Source organism: Phaethon aethereus (assembly GCF_964289735.1).
Source record: "Phaethon aethereus genome assembly, chromosome: 3".
In the NCBI taxonomy this organism is placed as follows: Eukaryota; Metazoa; Chordata; class Aves; order Phaethontiformes; family Phaethontidae; genus Phaethon; species Phaethon aethereus.
Genome location: NC_138576.1, coordinates 88668903 through 88692993, shown reverse-complemented (window position 1 = coordinate 88692993; position 24091 = coordinate 88668903). Strand labels below are relative to the sequence as shown.

The 24091-nt window shown below is 39.0% G+C and overlaps 1 protein-coding gene across 1 annotated transcript in view; it reads right to left on the bottom strand.

The window, feature by feature from the left end:
* The window catches only part of SDCCAG8 (SHH signaling and ciliogenesis regulator SDCCAG8), a gene marked incomplete at both ends in the record, with an annotated part of 112486 nt that extends 88723 nt beyond the window's left edge, over nt 1–23763 (bottom strand). The window contains 9 exons of the mRNA XM_081997735.1: nt 720–858; nt 2985–3173; nt 5121–5185; nt 6545–6685; nt 6970–7095; nt 7510–7623; nt 12472–12554; nt 12661–12840; nt 23697–23763. Coding sequence (XP_081853861.1) covers nt 720–858; nt 2985–3173; nt 5121–5185; nt 6545–6685; nt 6970–7095; nt 7510–7623; nt 12472–12554; nt 12661–12840; nt 23697–23763 — 1104 coding nt within the window. The remainder of the gene's footprint in view (nt 1–719; nt 859–2984; nt 3174–5120; nt 5186–6544; nt 6686–6969; nt 7096–7509; nt 7624–12471; nt 12555–12660; nt 12841–23696) is intronic.
* Between the last annotated feature and the right edge of the window lie 328 nt (nt 23764–24091).

The following is a 24091-nucleotide window of genomic DNA, read 5'->3' as shown; positions in this document are numbered from 1 at the left end:
CATTGGATGAATAATACCAATTCGATCAGCAGATCAATTATATCAATCTTGACCACTATTAAAAGCAACAGCATTGCCTTTAAAAAAACCCAAATCTCTCTCAATTCCATAGTAATTCACTAATAATACAGTAGATGTCACTAAATATCAAGAAAATAATTTAGTTCAATACCAGTTGACTCTACATAGTAACTAGGGCTAACACTAGCATTACATAAAAACTGGTTTTATCAGTATTATTTACATAGCACCAAAAGCTTCCTGTAGGTAACATCAGACAGGACTTCTCATCTTCAAAGACTTCTGTTACCTAACCAGTTCTTGCACTGCACTCATCCGAGGCAAAAGATTTGTTTGTAAGCATTTACATATTTTTTCCAGGGTAGCTCAGAAATGTGATGTGAGAATTATCCTCCTACATGTCATGAAAGCCTTTGAAAATTCTACCATTCAATTTCTATCACCTAGCTATGAAAGAGAATTTAAGTGATGGCCTAAGAACGGAACACACCCTACAGCCTTGATGAGAATTTAAGAGCTCAAATATAGAGTTCATGTTACTGCTGAGAAACAATCACACAGTGCAATTCTTTTAAATCTACAATATCATATCAACACATGATAAAGGTCTTATGTGTGTATTCTCTCATTAGCATGAAAACTAATTAACATTTGCAGTAGATCTGAATACTGAAAAGCTCGTTTCTTGATGAAATTACCTTTGTTTTTTCTAAATTGGCCTCTTCTGCCATTTGCACAGCTTGTTTAACTTGCTCACATGCATTAGATTCTCTATGCTGCATCTCTCTCATGTTTTGTCTCAGTGAAACAAGTGCATCCATCAAGTCATCTCTTTCTCTGCATATAAAGAAAAAACAGATATTTCTTCTATATCTTTTCTCAAGAGAAAAAAAACGAACAGGTATATGAAATATCAAATGTTAACAGATAAAAGACATAAGGGTGGTAAATGAAGCAAGACTAAAACCAGCATGGGTTAAGAGTGAAAGACAGCATGCTGCTAGGTTGGCAGTTATTAAAAGTATAATTTGCTTGATGAACAGTCCTTCACTTCAGAAGGATAGACCATTAATGAAGCTGCCAGTAATGACAACATAGCTCAAGTAATAAATATATTGAAGCTGAGTAACATTCTGTTGGCATTACAAAATGGGGCTCCATGCTAAAAAAACAAACAAACAAAAAGAAAAACGGCAAGTTTCCAAAAAAACAGATTGAAGCAATACGAAATTACATTGTCAGTAAAAGTAAAATACGGAGAAAAAAATAAAAGGAATAGTTAGGTTCAACAAGTAATTCAGATCACTAAGTATATAAAATGAAAATCAATAGCCTTTTACTGCAAACTGGAACTAAACTAAACAATAAAACTTCTGGATTTTACATCCCTTCTGAACTTTTGTTAATTAAGAAACTGAGCTTTATACCAAACGGTGAAGCACCATTGGTAAAACTGTTAATAACGAACTTCACCTTTTCATTATTTTCATATGTTGAAAGCTTTTCAATTAAAAGTATAATTGCCTGTGTTTTAAGTTCAACTAGAGACTCTGGCTGAAAACTATTGTGTTTGGGTTTTTTTTTTTTCCTTCATGTTGTGTAGAATAATAACACAGTTGTATTTGCCAGAGAACTAACAGCCATATTTTCAGATTTCATTTCAACAAGATTTGGGCAAAGTCCCTTTGAAAATGCCTACCAAAATAACTTCATTTTTAGGAAGTTGCATCACAGGACGATGTAGCTTTACTACATCTCAAACTGAAATAATGGTTTAAGATAGATAAATAGGTCAGCTCAAATCTTGTATTTCAAACTGCTCTATAATACAAGATGACAAGAATGTGTTGATTTATACTTTGTTCATGTTTTCCAGTGTCTGTGACAAATAATTATTTCTCTTACAGAAGTAGATTTTGAAACATGACTTTTCAGCAACAGAGAGCTTTCTTGGAAAATTCTTAGACTTGACAATAGAAAAATATATAAATCCTGGCAATGGACATCTAATGCGTAGAGATAATATCCATTCGACAGACTATATGTACTATGCCCCTTCAGTCTTCTTGCTTCTAATTGACCCACTACCTAATCTCCAGCAGGCTCTTTATAAAGCCTCAGAAATCCTAGGAAGCTTCAGGTATCTGACAGGAAATAGATGTCTGTCTAACAAACTTGGAGAAGCTGCGGTATTCTATCATTGCTACTAGCAAGTAAAAAGAGTAAGATTTTTGAAGATGATTGACCAGCAGAATTTTTTAAGAAAAGAACATTTTAATGCTGTTGGGATTTCTGAATTATATATATTATATTCAGCTGTTTTTAAAAAGCATTTAAATAAAAGCTGCAATTAAAAAAAGGCTGCAGCAAATAATTTAATTTATGTTTATCCAAAGGAACTTTTTTCCCTGACTTATTGTAGTTAGGGAGGCGCGATGCATCCTATCCCAAACACTTGACCCACTAAGCAAATTCAAGGGGGGGGAAAGATTACACTGCTGACGTATCCTAAAAGTTGGCCAAGTGTAAAGGGAATAAGGTGGAGCTAGAAAAACTTCCAATTAGAGAAAGAGAAGGAACTTTTGCAGGAAATAACCAATCAAAATATATGAACTTCCATAATATTTTTTCTGACAGAGTGAAGGGTTTGTTTGTACAAATAGTGTGGGAAACAGACTGTCAACAGTCTGATTACCTGGACAGCTCCAGGTATCATAATTACAAGATAATGACTAATATTCTTTCCCAGTTGAAATAAGTAGCAAAACTACCATGGATTTCAAAGCAGTTGGGACCTACATTCTTATTCTGCCATTGATTTTAGCATTGTAACTTCAGCTTGGGAGTCCATTGTTGTGTAATCACACACCTCTCTATGAATGCAACCCAACACATTGAAACTTATATGGTTTAATATAAACAACTGTACTTTCAATGAGGAAGTAAATAACCCTCAAACCTACTTTGTTACCCTCTCGATGGTCTGCATGTGAACATTAGAATGAGTCTGTGCAAGAACTGCCTCATGCTGTGCACATTTCAGACACAGACCACCAACCCGGGTAGAATTTGTGGCCGAAGCGAGTGACTTCTGGTGTTTTAGCCTTCCTTCCAAATCTTTGCATGTCTTCTGAGATTCTGAAAGTTCTTTTCTAGAAAGTAGAAATAAGAAATATTATTTGAGCAATCCAACATTTCTACAAGATATATTCATATGGAATATATAATTACAGATGCAACCCAAAAAGAACTGTAAGAATCCCTGTAATGAACATTCTTTTACAAATTTCAGTAGGCTAAGGAAGACTTTAACAGAGAAATAATAGTTGAACTGCCCAGTCAAAATTATTAATAGCAAAAAAATTAATAGAATTTGTTCCTTCCCTCGGTAGTGTCAGAAAATAGTGAAGTTACACCAAAAATTGTTAGAGAAAACTTGTAGGCTTACATATTGGCTGAACAGAGTAAAGGATTCATTAGCAAGAAACACTACCAGCTGTATAAATATTTCAATACCCTAGCTAACATTTTTTTCTGTTGTTCTTACTAATAATACCACTAACTTCATGTTTCTTCTCTACTCTCAAATTTAACTGCAAAGTTACAATATAAAGTAAAAGTCCCTTATACTCCCTCGACAAAATCCAAATGTATTCAGCATATTCACTTTGATCCAGTGATACACGCAAACTTGAGGTCAACCACATTTCCAGAAAAACAGGGTAAGTTTTTTGCTTGTCTCCAAAATTTTTACCAGGTGCTCTGAAGAATTTTCTCCAGAATTTCCAAGCATCTGTCAGGCTAGGGAGAGCACAAGCAGTAGGAATGCTGACATCAGGAAGTTCCAGACAAACGCACACTGTGCACATATAGATCAATGTGACAAATTGTGCAATGAATCCAAAGCTTTTGGTTTGTTATGCAGGCCATCTGGGCAGCACACACATAGTAAGTCTGACACATTCTGGTTGCATTGGATTTACTGTGCACATGATATATACACTGCATGAATGCTTATTTCCATCTGGGAAATCTTCTGTGCACGTTTTCCAATTTTAGTAGTTGGTCTATTAAATATAATCCACTACAACCTGAACAGAATTTGCTCTGCATATATCCTTAGACAGTCGTGGTATAACAGACCTATTGTTGGGAAATCTTGGACAGAAATCAGCGAGGCCTATGTAAATTCATGCTAAAAGTTAAAAACAAAGATAGTCTCACTTAAAGCAATATAATTTCTCACTTTAATTGAAATTTAGCAAATGCTCAAGTGCTTTGCAGAACTTACAGTTTGAAAGATAACGCCCCTTAGGAGAGATTAAGAGGCTGAATAATGTACTTGTGGAAATTTTCTCACTATTTTAGCCTCCAATATTTATTTCTGAGTACATACAACACTTCAAGCCAAGGCAGTGGGGGAAATTGTGTTACACAGCTGAAATTTAAGATGCTCCTTTAATCTTTCACCAGCACAATTGGCTTTGCACGTTTAAGATTTCACCACTGCAGAGGGCATATTTAAATTTGTTTCCCTACCAGTAACTCTTTTTACACACACACAAAAGTCTAGAATCTTCAGATATATAAAACCACAGTTTATTTAGGAAAAAACGTAATTAAACAGCTTCAGCAGCAGGTGTACAGGGAGAAGTTTACTCCTGAAAACCAAATCCTAAAGTGGATGCCTCTCTCTGTTTTTCCATAGTTTGCTACCTATTCAAACCTTTAATATTTTTAGGAGTACGTGAGGACTTATTTTCAAATATTTTTGTCTTTAGAGGTATGCAAATTACATGACTAGAAACACTACCTGCATGCCTCAAAACTGTAGTTTCTATAAATACAATAGTTCAACTGAACTGATAAAATTTATATATTGCTAATGTTGCTATATGGTAGCAGTACATTCAATTTTGCTACATTTATACTTGAGAAAAGTATTTTTACTTCACGTAAAACCAGCTTTCAGGGACACTATCAGAAAACATGACACTCAGGCATTCTCTTACTTAAATTCAAATTAAAAGTGGTTCATGTTGTTATGAAGTGATCATTAACAATAACTTTAAAGAAAAAAAAAAAACATTTCACTTTACCTTAGAGACTGTATTTGAGCATCAAGGATATTGACTTTTTCTTGATAAATAAGTTTTAGTTTCTCCTTTAGAAAAGATGGGAGAAAAGAAGTGTCTTTTGCATTCTTCATAACATTGTCTTTACAAATAAATCTAGACATTAGCCACATGCATTCTTTTCCCCTGAAGATACAAGCTTGTTGAAATACTAGTGTCAGATATATCTAAGAATTTCACACTTGTGAAAGTCTACAAAATGAACAACCCTCCCATTTTTTTTATTTCTATACATCTTGCCAGATCCTCATATGGTAAATTGCTTCATCTCCAATCGCAGCCCTCTACACTGATTTACACAAATTGATGATGTTGTCTTGAGATTGCTATTACTCTCCCACAAGTCAACAGAAATAAAAGAGGAATTCTGAAGAACTTCAAGTAGATGGGCTATTTATTTATAATACAGTGAGTTACTCTTATTACCTGGTGAAGGACTAAGTATATAAATCAACCACACCAATGTTAAATACAATGGTGATAGTGAACCAGATAAAGCACCAGAAATTTAGCTATGACACTTAGTAAGAAGTCACAACGAATATGATTCTCTTGCTTTAAGTATGGCAAATGAAGTAAAAGTGCAGTTACTGTAAAAAAACAGCTTTCAAACAACTGCAGGTGGCCGGGAGCACTGAGGAGGTTTTCAGCTCTAGACAATGCACAAAAATATATTTTACTGGGAAAAAAATAATACATATAATTATCTTGAAGAATTAAAGTACCCTTTAAATTCCACAGTACACGTATGCACATGGATAAAAAAACTCCAAAACATTCAGTTAACCATGTTTTTTCCAAAATCTGGCAACGCTACCCCATTAGTTCAGATCAAAGAAATTAAGAATATCTTCCCAAACTAAAAATACAGGATAGAGACAGTATCTTTTCTGAATTACTAGGGCTCCTCTATACCTCTAAAAGCACAAAATGTGTAATTCAGCTTAGGGAAAAGAGACTGCACAAAGCTACTTTTGTACCTTACTGAGCCAGCACTGCTGAAAGACTCATTGCAAAAGAGCTTGCCTGGAGGGCTACTGAAATTATATCAGCTAGTTCCCATCTGCTGGCACATTGTGTTACTGTTAAGAACACCCAAAGTACAGTGGAGCCACAACAGACAGGACATTCTTAAGACAAGACTTAACTCTGGGAAGTCAACATCTGCAGACACAACCTGCCATCTGTGTCTAACTGGATAATAATATTAACTAGGGTATAATAATACGATGTCATTTAAGAGAATAAAATTTGACCTCAGACTCAGGTTCAGTCAACCAAAACTCCTCCTGTATGCCTGTTACAAAATTAATCATCAGAACTACAGCAACAACAAGCATCAAAAGGTTTTGCAAAGGTATGACTTTGCAAAGCAAGTTAATACCAACCAGTTCTACAGGCCATTTTTCTATTTCTCCAACAGCTGCTGTAACAAAAGTCTGATTTTTGTTATGTGCTGGTGATGAGGTGACAGGCTGACGCATGCTACAGTCATTACCACCTGCAGGCCAGGAGTTCTGAGTATTTGCCTAAAATAAAAATATTAACACTTCAGTTACAATTGTGTAGGCTGTTTTTTTTAAACAAATATTAATTATGTAAGTATTGAATCTTACAATTTTCATTACAGTACCATATAAGAACCAATAAACAAGTTAATTACGTTGGCAACCTACAATAATGTTACCCGTAGAAATTCTCATTAAATTTTGACTAAAATTCCGTTTGCAGATAACCATTTGTATAGCCTTCCTTAAAAAGAATCAGGTCCCTGAACACTGATTAAAACAACAACAGAAAAATAAAAACTTACCGAGGCATCTAGAAGAGTTTGTTCTCTCAACATATGTTCTGCAGTTAAGAATTTCAGTTTCTGATGGAGTTCCTCATTTTCAAGTACAACTACTTGTACTCGATCTTTCATCCCAGACAATTCTTCCTATAGGATACAGGAACTGCATGTAAAAGGCTCCTTGAGACGGCTATCAACATTTAAATACATCTTGAGACCAAAAGCCCACATTAACATTCTCAACTATTTTAACTCTTACGCGAGAATTAAGAAAACTGAAAAGACCGATTCTGTATTTTTGTAGCTTGAATTTCCATACAACTTTTTAAAAAAAGATTGCTTATTTGTATTTGTCATAGGACATAAAAATGTCTTCAAAGACTTAAAGTAGACTTAAACACTACATAGGCACCAAGACACATGGCAAGGGTCTGTATCTACTGAACTGCATTTGGTTCAGTTTTGGTCATTACAACAATCAATCTCAAGACTAAGTGTACGCTTAGTCAATTCACATTTAGGGGACCCAGGTGTTAGTAAGTGAAATATGTTGTCTAATACCTTGCAAAACTTCACTTCTGCTTCTAAATGGTTAATGTACTGTGACTGATCATTGATTATAGGAACGAGATCAGAAAGGGCTGGCAAATCTCCAGTTGCAGCTTCTGGAGGTTTCTGAAGGAAGTAAAGAATAGCATGTATTATTTTCCAGTTTTCCATTTATTGCAGTAAGATGTTGCTTGCACAAAAAATACTACGTACACTTAATAAAAAGTCACCAAGTACTACATCATGAGGAAGGAACAATAGGTACATTTCCAGTGTAAGTTCACTATTCTGGATGAAAACAAGCATCTTTATGCCAATCCCTAGCTAGTTTTGAAACCATTACAATTCCCTAGCTAGTTTTGAAACCATTACAATTCTAACTTCTCTGATCTTGGGTCAGAAACACACCTTTTTGTGAAAAAATATTCTATGATATGCTTGTCAAATAAAAGTCTTAAAGATCACAGAACTCATTTTCAGGAACTAACCGAACAGCTGGGCTCCTGAATCTCTGAAAAATCAACATCTTTGTTTTTAACATTATTTTTGAAACATTCACCATTAAAAAAAAAAACCATACCAAAACCAAGCTACTAATGGCTACCTATTACATCTACTAGTTATCTTATCTACAGGTTCTGCCATCAATTGATGGTTTTTTTCTTCAACAAAGTATTAAGATTCCCTGTCCAACCTTTAAAGATAAAGACAAAATCCACTAACCAGGGTGAAGGGGAAGGTTCCTAGCAACAAAAGCCTTCCTGTCAAATTATACCAAATATAAGTACTGGCCATATTAAAGGGGTGACTCTTGATAAATCTGAAACTACGATTGCAGAGAGAAATGGAGGGTTTTCCAGAACCATGCAGAAAAACATTTAGAGGAGGGACTCTGAATTTGCAATGTATTCCACCTGGCTCAGTCCACATAAGTTCCATGTTCTATTGACTCAGAATTCACCTGTCTGAAGTCTGTTAATCTCAATGACTTTAACAAATGTGATTCATTTTTTAAAACTTTATAAAGTATATATAATATAGCACCGATAATATTTGTAACTCATTGCTCTGTTCCTCCGGCTCCTATTCATCCCTCCCTCTTTTCTGAAAGTGTAATGGACTCCTTGCAGCTGAGACCTCCAGCTGCCTCCCCGAGAAGTTTAAACCAACCACAGTGTCTGAAAATGTGAAAAACTCTACTTCTATTCAAATTACGTTTCACTGAAAAACAGTGCTAATGTCTAACCTGAGAAACTTGAGTAACACTGGTGTAATGTATACAAGAGTACTAAAGAATGATTCAGCTAAAAAGAAACAAACACATGTATATTTTCCCAACAGAAACAGAACAGAGAACTTCTTAACACAACTCATTAACTCACAGCACTGTCATTGGGATATTCCTTTATTTAGAAGGCTCTACTTGCCCTTTCATGGGGCAAGGGCCTAGTACATCATTTGTGACTTACTTCTTTTTATCTCTTTCACTACACAATTGTTATCAACTTATTATAAATTAATTTGGGAGTTTTTCATTAATATTCTGATAATATAACGTGTTATAAGGTGAAAGAACAGAGGTCAGAGGAGACATATACTTAAAGTAGGCCAAATATAAAAATCAGAACTGAGACACATCTGATCAGTATGAGTTACCAAAAGTTTATGTCTGAGTCTCAGAAATGCTGTTCACATTTGCATTCTTAATATTGAAAAATTTACCATATAAAAACAAGGGTTTATAAAGTATAAACACTTGGCAGCTTTAGAAGCCAGCATTCTACACGGTGACAAATAGTTTTGCCAACATCCCAAATAATTTGGCCTGCCTTGTATTTTTCCAGAATGCCTCAAATTTCAAACCTCTAAACCCCAGAATTAGAGACACTCCTGCTGGCAGTCTTAAATCTGCTGCCCTGTAAACTGGCAAGAAAGAGCCTGAAGTCAGTCACAGGAACTCCACCTATAACAACAGTGTCAGGAACCCAGGCCGGGTGCAGTTAGGTTAGCCAAGACCCAGCTTGTAGAACTGCAGTTGTTGTATGAAGCAATCTCACTGGGCCTTGACCTCAGGTGATGAGGCAGAGAGCAAAAGGAACATCACTGCCCAACCGCCTGGGTGTAATCAAAGAAAAGACGTACTGATTGGATGTCTATTGCAACTTGTATCAATGGGGAAAAGAAGAGAATTTTGTTAAGATAATGTTATTTATACATATGAATGTTGTAAAGTGTACTAAACACTATACTTTCAGTGAAATATTATATTTAGGTGTAGACACGTGCAATTATCTACTATTCAGTAGTCATCAGGTATTTCAGCATAATTAAAAGCAAAAGGTTAAGGCTACTCATAATCTAAGTTTGGTTTCCTTGACCTTTGGGGAATCTGATTCTTCTCCTATAAGAAGCATTTCTGCAGCGTCCAGCAAACCACCAGATAAGCTCGTATTTTATATGGGTTTCGTTTTTTTTGGGGTGTGTGTGCTTTTGTACTTCCACATTAATTGAGCTTTAGGCTTGGTCTGTCTTCAGAACACTTCCACATCCTGGTTAGCAAGCAGATGGAGAACAGCTGAAAAGGAGAATAAGGCCACCACTTCAGAGAATCCCTCTCACTGGAAACTTCAAGAGGAAGAAATGGGACAATGACCAACCTGATTTCCTTCTATGACCAGGCGACCTGCCTAGTGGATGAGGGAAAGGCTGTGGACGTTGTCTACCTGGACTTTAGTAAAGCCTTTGACAGCGTCTCCCACAGCATTCTCCTGGAGAAACTGGCGGCTCGTGGCTTAGACAGGTTTACTCTTCACTGGGTAAAGAACTGGCTGGATGGCCGAGCCCAGAGAGTTGTGGTGAACGGCGTTAAATCCAGCTGGCGGCCGGTCACAAGCGGTGTTCCCCAGGGCTCGGTTCCGGGGCCAGTCTTGTTCAATATCTTTATAAATGATCTGGATGAGGGGATTCAGTGCTCCCTCAGAAAGTTTGCAGATGACAGCTAGCTGGGTGGGAGTGTTGATCTGCTGGAGGGTAGGAGGGCTCTGCAGAGGGATCTGGACAGGCTGGATCGATGGGCAGAGGCCAACTGTATGAGGTTTAATAAGACCAAGTGCCAGGTCCTGCACTTTGGCCACAACAACCCCATGCAATGCTACAGGCTTGGGGAAGAGTGGCTGGAGAGCTGCCCGGCGGAAAGGGACCTGGGGGTGCTGGTTGACAGCCGGCTGAATATGAGTCAGCAGTGTGCCCAGGTGGCCAAGAAGGCCAACAGCATCCTGGCCTGTATCAGAAATAGTGTGGCCAGCAGGAGTAGGGAAGTGATCGTGCCCCTGTACTTGGCACTGGTGAGGCCGCACCTGGAATCCTGTGTTCAGTTTTGGGCCTCTCACTACAAGAAGGATGCTGAGGTGCTGGAGCATGTCCAAAGAAGGGCAACGAAACTGGTGAGGGGTCCGGAGCACAAGTCTTATGAGGAGCAGCTGGGGGAACTGAGGTTGTTCAGTGTGGAGAAGAGGAGGCTGAGGGGAGACCTTATCGCTCTCTACAACTACCTGAAAGGGGGTTGTGGCGACAAGGGTGCTGGTCTCTTCTTCCAAGTAACTAGTGATAGGAGAGGAAATGGCCTCAAGTTGCGCCAGGGGAGGTTTAGATTGGATATTAGGAAAAATTTCTTCACCGAGAGGGTGGTCAAGCATTGGAACAAGCTGCCCAGGGAGGTGGTGGAGTCACCATCTCCGGAAGTGTTCAAAAAAACATGTGGATGTGGCGCTTCAAGACATGGTTTAGGGGACATGGTGGCACTGGATTAATGGTTGGACTTGATGATCTTGAAGGTCCCTTCCAACCTTGGTGATTCTGTGAATGCCCTATCAATACAGTAAATCCCCATCTTTTCACTGTTTACTCCTCTGTGCTTTAATCTACTCCCTGAAAGCACTACCACGTTTCTTTGAAAAAGTATCCTGTTTTCTGAATTTCTCCACCCTATTAAAATTTCCCAATATAGGTAGAATACTTTGACAAAGACAAATTAAAAGATGCTTTCCCTCCCCTCCAAAGGCTAAATACAAATTAATACCGATTCATGCCATGTCAAGATCAACCAATGATGCACCATTCCCTTGAGTCAGAAAACACTAATTCTATCCTGCACCATTATGAGGCAAAAGTACCTGTCAGGACAATCAGACTAAACACGTGTATTTTAGAATATTCAGAAAAGTTGAATTTTAAAGAGCTAGGGTCATTACACAGTCTTCAAGAAACACAGCAGGGATATAGACTTTAGGATTGTTCTGCTGCTACTCAACTTTCACAGCACAAAGCTGCTTGTCTTGCTTCGTATAAACCAAAGTAGTCAGTGGAGGCCATCAAAAGATAAAAACTGGAACAATGCCTTTGAATTATTTTTCTGTAGGGATACAGAGCAACTGCTAGATACGGGTAACTGAACTGTCCATTACGTACTTTGGTGCAGTTCTGCTGCAAGAAGGCTAAATCCAAGAAGCCCATGTAAGGGTGAAAACTAAGTTTGACAGAGACCACTGCATTTTCGCAGAGAGCTACAAAACCTGTTATTAGATGAACATCTCTAAACCTCTAAAGAAAAAGCATAGCTACAGCATAAGAAGGCCTTCCAGAATCCTTATAGCACTGTCAAGGGAAGAGAGTCTGCTTTTACAGATGAACTTTTGGTGGAAAGAAAAAGATGAGAAAGCTGAAAGCAATGTGGACTGTGACCCACACTGCATGGTCAACAAAAGAGGAGAAAAGTCTAAATCCTGTAATAGAGATTTATTTTTCTTATGCTGTGGTCATAAGCATACCAAGTTCTGGCCACAGCCTCAAGAATCTCCTACACTTCAGAATATAAAAATGATTTGGTGGTGCTTTTTCTTCCTGTATACTAGAAAATTCATCTATTTATGCATGCTGTTCATTCAAACAACACAAAAGAAACAAGAAGAAACATACACAGAACGACATCTTCCTCCTTGACAACGAGACTTCACTTTCCGTTCCTTCTTGATGTTGCAACAAAATTTTAAGTTGATTAACTAGGAAGAGATAAAAACATTACAACCAAAAAATATTTACTTTTTTCCTTAAAATTATACTGATTTCTAACAATTTTTAAACTATTTGCTTTCAGAGTAATCTTACCTGCCTGACTGTGATGCAGTTCCTGCCAGGCTGCATTCCTGCTGTCATCATTGCCCCCATCCACATCATCACTGCCCTGGTCCACAGAGCAATGGTCAAATCCAGCTTCACCCTCATCCTCTGCAAACTGTCTTCCCTCTAAGGCATATTTCAGTTGATGGATGCTTTCACTAGCACGCTCTGCAAACAATCACATCATTAACCACAAGATATAACATAAAAGAAAGTATTTACTAACTGATATTTTAATTTAAAAAAAAAAAAAAATGGAAGAACTAAAAGCATTCAGCATCTGTCTAGCTTAACTACTTTATCTAAACTCAGCCACTGGAAGCAATACCTGATGTGAACAGTCAAAACAACTACCATGAATCAGAATTTGCAGCATAATATTTACTTCATTTTCAAAGAAGGAGGTATAAATAGCATCTTAGCCTGTCAATACATTAGGACTCTGCAGCAGCACAAGTAGCTACAATTAGAAATCCCCAGCAGAGACGTTTCAACTACTAATCATATACTTGACCATTGCAGTAACATTCTTTTCTCATGTTAAATATAATTTTTCTTTCTTTATTTATTATTTCATTCAGTTGACTTCACAAAAATAAAAAACTTTCTAACCGTAAATGCCATATCAACTCCAATATAGCTCAATATTTCTGATATGCCAGAAGAGAAACTTGAGAGATTTGCAGATGAGACATGATGACTGGGTTGGGAATCAGCAAATACAGGCTTGGTTTTAAATAACTATACTTTTGGTTCACACTGTAAGACCTCAGGCAATTCACTTATTACTTCTTTCTTTCAACTGCCTATGTACAAATGGAGATGAGTATTTCATTTTGCTTCCCTTTAAGCAGCATATATACCAACTAGAAAAGACAGAGCAATAAAGTAGTATGGCTTTATGCAATGCTGAGCAAAGCAGGATCTCTAGGTTTTACCAAGTAAACTGAGAAAATAACCCATATATCAGTCACAGAGCGTACATGCTCAGCAAGGCATTTGTCCACCACAATTCACAGCCACTTTATCAGGAATATAAGACAACACATTTCTTCCACACTTCCCCAAAGTAATGCCACTGTCATTTGTGACTACCAGTCAAAACTACCCTGAATCAGAAAAGCTTCATTAACAGTTAAGTTATAAGTAATTAAAAAAACAACAACAACAACAACAAAAAACCAACAAACTCAAAACCTTACTTCGCTTTCAGAAACATAAACTTAGCGCTAAATTCTTTAGAGGGTTATTCTCCCCTAGGACTACTACCTATGAAACATTTCAGTATACATGCCCACAGAACAGGAATTCCACTCTTGCGAGACAAGGTTTATAAGGTAACATCTTTTATTGGAGTAACTGCTACAACTGGAAAAATGGCAAGCTTTCCAGCATATATGTTCTTTCTTTTTTCTTATGTGTCTGTAAGCTGTAAATGTATATGATGTATAAATAGTTAACCACAGATATTTTTTCTCATACGCAAAAAAAGCTTACAATTAATAATAAAAAAAAAAATCCACAGTTAAGTATCTGCTAGGTAGAATTCCAAAGATATGCCTCAGAGTATAATATATGCTGCTGGTTACAAATGTTAATAGCTCCTTTCTTGCAAATGGAAGAGGGAATAGCAGTTCAAGTCAGAGAACAAAAGCGAGATATGTATTTCTGCCTTCACTTTATTTATCTTTTTCAAGTTCAGATCATCATGACTGAAGTTGGAAAATCAATTTTTTCTGGTGCAGTATGCCACCCATCACTCACTTTTTAGTGATGCTTGTTTTTTTATAAAAACCTGACCCGCTTCCAATATATTAATCATCTCTCACCATCCATTCTTAAATCCCAGTCATCTTATGACTAGCATCACCTCAGTTGATTTTCAGGTACTCCATCCTTTAACCAAGTTAATGTAAAATAAGATATCAAGATTACATTTTAAATAGTCATAATTTATTAGAATAAGGCTAAATACATTTCACATGGCAATGACTCAAAGAGGGGTTTAGGTCAAATGTTTACCTGCTCACATACTTACGGTGGTCAGTCACTGGAACAGGCTACCCAGGGAAGTGGTCACAGCACCAAGCCTCTCAGAGTTCTAGAAGCATCTGGATGATGCTCTTATAGGACTTAGTTTTAGGGAGTCCTATGTGGAGCAGGGATTTGGACTCAATGACCCTTATGGGTGCTTTCTGACTCAAGATATTCTATGATTCTACTTAAGTTATTCATCCATTCTTGAGCATTCCAGGATGCTATGAGAGTGGGAGAGTTAACTGAGAAATGGTAGAAGCATCTCACTGATGCAATGGCTTAAATATTTAACAAACTATGCTGCAACTAGTTGTTGCCAAGAAGTGTTCAATGTCAGTTAAGGTATTACATGGTGTGTCATCTGATAGCAATTAAATTCCTCCATTTCCCCATTCACTGTCAGAAAAACATGGAATCTCAATATTGTTTCTATAGCCAGAGGAGAACAACAAAACAAAGCAAAACCAAACAGGCCCACATACAGTTTTTCCCAGAACTTCTCTCTCTTCGTAATATTACAGATTCTAAACTGCAAGCTACTACTTTATCCTCAAAGATAACGTAGATCTTCTTATGCTATTTCCTATTCTTCCATAAATACACTGGGCAGTAATAGTGAAACACATTAAAAACATTATCAATGGCACACCGATGTCTACTTTTCTTGACTACACTTTCCCGCTTCATCACGCGTTTGACAAAGTTTCTTAACGGCCTGCTGATATGGAAAATACAAAAGTTGCTGCCATAAGCAAAAAACCTCACCATTAGGAAACGGGCAGTCAGGAGCTTCTGATGGTCTCTCTTTACATTCACTAGACACCTCAGAGCTAACATTTACTTCAGTAAGAGTTGAACCGGACGTGTAAAAGGGAATAAGGACATTATAACACTTTTTTCCTAAATAAAGGACATAATTTTGGGCATTAGAATAAAAGAATTACAGAATCACTAAGGCTGGAAAAGACCTTTAAGATCATCAAGTCCAACCATCAACCCAATACCACCATGCCCACTAAACCAAGTCCTGAACTGCCACACCTACAGACTTTTTGAACAGTTCCAGTGATGGTGACTCCACCACCTCCCTGGGCAGCCTGTTCCAATATTTGACCACTCTCTCAGTAAAGAAATTTTTCCTAAAACCCAGTCTAAACTCCCCTGGTGCAATTTGAGGCCATTTCCTCATTCTATCGCTAGTTACTTGGGAGAAGAGACCAACACCCACCTCACCACAACCCTCTTTCAGGTAGTTGCAGAGCACCTTAAGGTCTCCCCTCAGCCTCCTCTTCTCCAGACTAAACAACCCCAGTTCCCTCAGCCGCTCCTCATAAGACTTGTGCTCCAGACCCCTCACCAGCTTCGTTGCCCTTCTTTGGACGCGCTCCAGCACCTCAGCATCCTTCTTGTAGTGAGGGGCCCAAAACTGAACACAGGATTCAAGGTGCAGCCTCACCAGTGCAGAGTACAGGGGCACGATCACTTCCCTACTCCTGCTCGCCACACTATTTCTGATACAGGCCAGGATGCTGTTGGCCTTCTTGGCCACCTGGGCACACTGCTGACTCATGTTCAGCCAGCTGTTAACCAGCACCCCCAGGTCCCTTTCCGCCGGGCAGCTCTCTAGCCACTCTTCCCCAAGCCTGTAGCGTTGCAGGGGGTTGTTGTGGTCAAAGTGCAGGACCCTGCACTTGGCCTTATTAAACCTCATACAGTTGACCTCTGCCCATCGATCCAGCCTGTCCAGATCCCTCTGCAGAGCCCTCCTACCCTCCAGCAGATCGACACTCCCACCCAACTTTGTGTCATCTGCAAACTTTCTGAGGGGGCACTCGATCCCCTCATCCAGATCACTGATGAAGATACGAAACATGATCAGCCCCAAAACTGAGCCCTGGAACACCACTTGTGACCAGCCAGCAACTGGATTTATCTCCTTTCACTGAAACTCTGAGCTCTGCTGTCCAGCCAGTTCTTTACCCAGCAAAGAGTAAACCTGTCTAAGCCATGAGCCGCCAGTTTCTCCAGGAGAATGCTGTGGGAGACGCTGTCAAAGGCTTTACTAAAGTCCAGGTAGACAACAACCACAGCCTTTCCCTCATCCACTAGGCGGGTCACCTGGTCATAGAAGGAGATCAGGTTGGTCAAGCAGGACCTGCCTTTCATGAACCCATGCTGGCTGGGCCTGATCCCTTGGTTGTCCTCACATACCCTGTGAGTACCCTCAGAACACACATTAGCGAGTGGAAAGATATACATTTGTTGTTTCTGCCAATGTAAAAATATTCTTCTTAAACATGAAAGAAGTAGAAAGAACTTCTGTGGATGCAGGTTAGTGGACACTAAAGAACCTTTGCTTAAAGACAACATGGTAATTTTGTAATGAATTTAGAAGTTACTAATTTTTAAGTGCTCACACATTCAACCCAACTTTTTTAGTTACGTTATTCCTGTAATAGAATATTTTATAGAAACAAGGCCCTCCGTAAAAACATGCTGCCGAAAACTGTTCGCATGCAGTACTGCAATTGGCATATCTAAAATTCTATGAGCATTCTTCTTTTCTACATCTCAAAAAGACTTTACAAATAAAATCTGAACTTATATTTTTGTAGTATGACAAAACTTCGTTGATGTGTTACTTCCTACACAAACAGCTGAGGATATAAATGAAAGTGGACTTACTGGATTAAAACTTCAAAAAATAAATTTTATTTATGATAAAGCTCTTTGGTTTTCAGTGTTTAAAGGATCTGAAATGATTACAACAAATAATATGCAAGCTATCAACAAAACCTGATGGATTAAACCCAATACATTAAAAAAAAAAATGCAACTGCTCCACAAAAATGCTGTCAAGTTGTCAACTATCGTGTATAAATCACAGGCAGTACTCGACACAAGGGACAGGCAGATAACTTATCTAATGCCTTAGCAATGACACAGCTGACCAAACATCTAATGGAAAGAAATATATTATTGCTTATTATTTCAGAGACAGAAGCAATCAGGGATCCTAACCCAGGATCAAGACCATACTATTCTACGTACAAAGATATTTCTACTCTTCAATTCATCTCAATGTGAATGCAACTTCGGTGTAGATGAAGTTCATTTAAGCATAATTCTTTGGACAAAACGAATATGGCTCTGTCTGAAACATTAATTAATGTTCAAAAAGCACGTGCCATATATTCTACGTGCTGAATAAAGATACTTCTGTGTCTGGAAAGAAGCATTGATAACTCTGGTTATTTCCTGTACTCACTGTAACTACAAAATCCAAGTATTACTCCCTGAAAATATAGTATAGGTATCCTTTTTCCATAGAGGTATCTTTGTCTAAGTATAATTTGTAGAAGTGTGGGGTTTTTTTAATATGGAAATGTCAGTACTACTGCCAAACAACAATATATATTTTAAGTTGGAGACACATGACAGATCCATTCAACTTCTCAAAAAAAAAAAAAAAAATTAAGATAAATGATAGAGTCAGGACACGCTGAAGTGAAATACAACATGGAAGAAGTAGCTGTATTTCCAAAGCAGTAATCAGCTTTGAGGAAAGCTAAAAAATCCTCATTGTAAGACCAAATTGCCACTGAAGTGAAAACAGAAAAAACAGAGAAGGCAGTGAACCGAGTTTGCATTGCCTAAACAAAAGACGTTTTTTCAGACACTGCCCAAGACTGTCTATAAAGAGCACTCCTTTAAATGAAAGCACCAAAGCTACCTTATTCATGAACTCAGAAATGCCACAGAACATACTCGGGGAGCCAATGGAAAGCTTAGCGAAGGAACCAACCATCCAAAACAACAGAATTGCCTGAAAGACATGGAAAATAACTCCAGCTGGTAGAAGTCTTAAGCAATGTAAATTGAAGAGAACAAACTACAACTGTATAAAAAAGTTGCCTTAAGTCTGTCGTCTAAAGACTACAGTCCAGTTCTAATGTTTACAGGAAGATGACTAGAAGCTACAGGCTATAAATTCAAGAAACAGGTCACTTTCTGATATCCCATCATTCCCAATCAGAACATAGCCCAAGAAAGTTAGAGAAGAAGAAATTACACTAATTCTTTAGGTCTTTAAAAAAAAAAAAAAACAATGCTGTAGGATTTATGTGAAACAGTAACTGACAGAAAGTTACACCAGCTAGTGAAAACAGAAAGATGATGCCTATTTAAAGAAAACTTGACTGTCCAAAAGTATATCACCTATTTTAGATTTCTAAAAAAAGTCAAAGAACATCATGGACCTCTTCTGGGGTAGCATTTCAGACAAATAATTGCTTAAAAATACTGAAACTGAGAATTTGCTCCTAAGTTTTCACATTCTTGAATTTACTTACCATTCTGATATGCAGCTATTCTTTATTGACTGACAAACACAGGTATGCTACTATGCTACTAACGAATTACATGGCAGCTTTGAGACTGAAAGTATCCTGTCAGTTACTACCTGTGCTGCTAGGATTTTACACATAAACATTCAACAATAACAAGTGATACGAGGCTGTTCATTAGCCAGGCTTCAAAAAAACCTAAGATGCATTTAACACTCAGATGCTTCTGAATAATGACTCATGGATCCATTTGATTTGGTTTCTTGGTCTTTGTAGTTGCTTTGCATTGTATGATAAATATGGGGTTTTCAACACAGCTTTTACCAAGCTATCATCTTTAAGAGGAAACTGTTCTCTAGAGCTGCAGCATACTTGATGATCCTAAAGGTCTTTTCCAACCCTAATGATTCTCTGATTCTGTGATTCATCATCACGAGTTCCTAAACCAGACCCTTCTGCAGACCATAAAGCACATACCTTAAGGTCTACAGACTTTCACACGTGAGAGATTCCAAGCATTTCCCAGTTCCTTCAGATTCACCACCCTTAAGCGAACATTATGTGCCCTGTTCAGCAGCATACTTAGAAACAATTGCCAAATGAAAACAAAAAAGACTAAGCCAAAAATTTACCAATTATAGATTACCATTTACAATTTAATTCTTAGCTGCTTCTGCATCCCATCTAACTTGGAGAGTTGGTAACTGGGCCGCATACTCATTTTTCCTAGGATGGCTTTGCCTTCACATTTCTCCTACTTTATTTTTGGAGACATAAAGCAGACATAAAATTAAACTTTATTTGTAGAAGTCTTATATTTTTATCTGTTCCTTTTATACCTTGCATCTTCACTCTCTGAAGTTACACAGGACACTGCGCTTGATTATGTTCTCTATTCCACTGCATTATTTCCACATTTTCTCAGGGCAGATTTACAAGATGCCCACATCAGGCACTGTACCCAAAAAGGATGGACTCCCCCTCCTTTGCTCCTCTCCTCTTATACTGACTCTGTCCCAAAAGTAAGCCAGCACTGTTTACTAAACCAGCAGAAAACTCAACATAAAAAAATAACAGTTCTCTGTCCAAGAAACCAGGTGAATGCTAGAAACAAAGAAGTGGGCTCTAAATAGTCTCCTCCACATATTTACAGCTCTTGGAAGAAAAGGGGAAAGTAGCAGGAAGCCATCACGCTCTGCTCTTGGCAATGGTGTAATAGAAAGTCCATTGAACAGTCACACTATGCCTGCCAATTTTTGGTTATTAATGCAAATACAATAGCACAGCACTTACTCTCCTTTACAAAATATTTCTATTCCCTTGGGAAAAACTTTTTATTAGAAATGTTATTATCTCCAAAAGACTTTGAGATTCATTTGAAATGTTCTCAATTGTGTGAAAGTTTACACAGTAACCTAATAACCTCAACGGTACAAATACCACTCTTTTAACTCTTTATTACACACAACATTAAAGACTTTCATGATACAAGGACTAGACTATTCAGGAAAAGCCCTGTAACAGGACCTTTGCTACTTCATCAAAATCCCTCTTTGGGCTCTAAGACCAGTTATGTCTTTGTCAGGTTTTTTGGTCCAGTCCTCTGGACACCAGACTCAGTTTACTGAACAGCTGGGCTCCCTGTGTACCAGTCTTCTGAGGGATTTCTCTTTATAACAAAGGATGCTGCAACTGAAATCATCGATTACTCTTTGAGAGCTTATACACCCTTCCACCAAACTGAATAAGGCTGTAAAATTATTCTTCTGACGTCCTGCATGGGTGATGATAACCTGCTGCCATGTATCAGCCTGGGTCCAGATAATGTCAAGCATTACAGGCAGTTTAAGAATGCTGTATTTCAAAAACATCAAATAATGCCCAAGGCATGCCACCTAAAATTCCAGAATCCAGATGACAGGAATGATCTGAATTTAGAGAAAAATCTCAAGCTGTATAACTATGTAAGAAAAATAGGTAAAGAATTAGGTTTGACAACTTAGGGAGTAACAGTGAACTATCTGCCTTCAGTAAATTCAGTGGAAGTGATGTGGAAAATGCTGTACAGGCCAAATGAGTCAAAAATTGTACATCACTGAGAAGTAAAGAGGAGAAACATAATGGAAGCTATGTTATATCACCCTGCAATGGGGTTAGATTTGTGATAATGCCCTACTGATATCTACTCACTGAGAGGCATCCCGTGGTTATGAAATCAAACCCGTCTTGGCATTGTATGGAAAAAGTCCATGTTTCCCCGAATGGAAAGAGAAACAGCCACGAGAATGTTCTGAAATGACTTCAAAAACATAATGGATGCAGTGTAAGAGGATCCAGTCAGAAATAGATAAAATGAAAATAACTTGTATGAACAGAATACATGCATCCAATCATTTGATACAGTGAGCTCTAATATTAGTTTTATACACAGTTAAACAGCCCAAGATGCAAAATTCTTAAGAAATGCACTTTGAAGAGATGTGAGAGTTAAAGAGGTCACAATGTCCAGACAATTTGGTACATAGGCATGCTTCAAAACTGCACATATCAAAAGCCCAAAAGCTTGTCACAACTATGAAGATATCATATATGACAGTCCCCAAGCACTCCAACTGATATTCTAGTTGAAAGAGAAAATCCATCGGAACATTTAACACACATGTAAAAGGGCCTAAAACAAAAAATCAGAAAGACTGGAGCTTTGTTGCAAAATGCTACAAAAGCATACTTTCGTGACAAGCCTGGTCTGAGTCAAGGAATGGACTATGAAGTCCTCACTAAACTACACACACAAAAGAACATTTACATAAAGAAGTATGAAGCATCCTGAAATTATGGGAATCCATAATAGGCTTGGAGACCAAACATCTTTGGCTTTACCTGCTGTTACCGCCTAAAGTTACCACATTCTGCAGGGAGTCCAGGCAGCATAACACAACTCTATCCAACAGTGGTTGGATGCCCCAGCAGGACGGACGTTGAGCACAGCGTGCTGCCTGCGTACTCCAGAATTTAATGACACCAACACACCTCCCTAGAAATTTGCCTTCTCCACTGCCTGCATACCACCTTTTCAACTTGCCAGTAATCCAAAACAACAGCACTGACTAACCTTCACCACCTAAAATGAAAAGGCAGGTCAACCACTGAGCTATCACAGAAGAACATGAATTTATAAAATCTTTCAGTAACAGCGTAGCCCCTTCACAGATCTGCATAAAACCAAGCAAACAAACCTGAAAAAGTATTCAAGGTAAAAGATAATCACAAGCATATATTGGCTGAGCTTGTACTTACGCCTATAGTCGTGCAACAGAAACACAGAAAACCCCTTAGAGTTTGGCACTTCTAAATGAAGCTATGCCTCTGGGAGCAACAATACTGTTAGGCAGAAACATACTGCCATTAGAAGATTTATTAAGCAGCAAAATCATGTGTGTTAAACTACAGTTTTAAAATAATAATTTATCACTCCTCTTTTGTCAATAAAAGTCATAGCAGAAACCCTTTGCCTCCATGAAAGTCCAAATCCAGTACAAGAAAATTATCTAGTGGTTTTCTGTACTCATTCACAGAAAAACGAAACATGATACAGTACTAAGATTACCAGTGTCTATGTATGGTAATTCACAGGTTTTTATTTATTGTTTTTACATATTACAAGAGGAACTCTACACATACCAAGACACTCTGTCATTTTAACTGTTCTACCTGCAAGTGCCAAGCAGCATCTACATGCCCACTTCATCTACAGGAAAAGAGAGATGATTCTTCAAAGTTCTATCTTCTGCAACAACTAAAATCCATCCTCAGTGCAAAGAACTGATACTCTCTTGAGAGTGAAATATGAAATACTTGCTAAGAATCAAGTAACTATTTAGAAATATTTCCATTGTTTTATCTTTTTGCAATGACGTTTCCTATACTGCAACTATACATTTAATTCACTAGTGTCACAACACATGACGTGTGGGCACTGTGTCCAGAACACATTTTTTTGCGCCAAATGGGTTGATGTACCCACAAATTATCTACTGGCTTTCTTCAGAATTTGGACACTTGCTTCGACTACTCAAGAAACAGTCTGAAAGCTGTTCAAGCCCAGATGTCAGGCTGGGAGGTTAAGGTGGTCTCTGCCTGGCTATACACAATGCTTCTTAGATAAGAAGGCAGGTATAAAAACAATGACGTGGGAAATAATCACTCTCAAAGGAATCAACTTGCACCCTCTTCTTTCCCGCCCGTCTAGAATCTATTGACAGCTACGACTCTCACACGAACAACAAAAAACACCCCACCAAAAGAGGCAGCGGCCCTGCCAAACCCAAGTTACGGCCAGACGGCTACACGCGACGGCATTAACTGCACGAACGATCCCGCTCAGGGAGGGCCTGAAGCAGCTTCGCTCCCGCCGCTGGCTGCGCCTCAGCCCGGCCGCCCCGGAGAGTCCCGGCACGGCGCGGCCCCCTCCGCCCCGGGCGCCGCTCCGCGCCCCGCCGGCACCCGGCGTCCCGCTCGCAGGCGCTCAGCGGAGTAGGGGACAGCTGGGAACGGCGGAGGATGAAGCGAGAGCCACCGGCGGGAGGAGAAGCGGCCCGCCCCCACCCGCACCGCCCTGCGGCGCCGGCGGCGCCCGCTCACCTCGGAGGCGCCTCTGGTACCGCTCCAGGGACTCTTCCAGGGCGGGCTCCCCGCGAGGCGCCCGCATGAGGACGCGGCCGGCTCCCGGGGAAGCAGCCGGCTCCCGGGGAAGCAGCCGGCACTGCCCCGCAGCGCTAGCGGGTAACACTAGTTCGACCGTGCTCTGCCTTCCCGCGCTCCGCAACGGCCGCGGGCTCCCGGAAGAACCACAACTCCCACAATACGCGCGGGGACTCCCACCGGCTCCTCAGCGTTGGCCGTTGCTACCCGGCACAGCTGAGTGCAGCAACGCTCGGAACCCGCTACGCCCGCCCAACTACGCGGCGTGAGGTAATGAGGCCAAAAAAACTACAGGTCCCAGCATGCAGCGCGCCGCGCTATGCACCTTGGGAGGT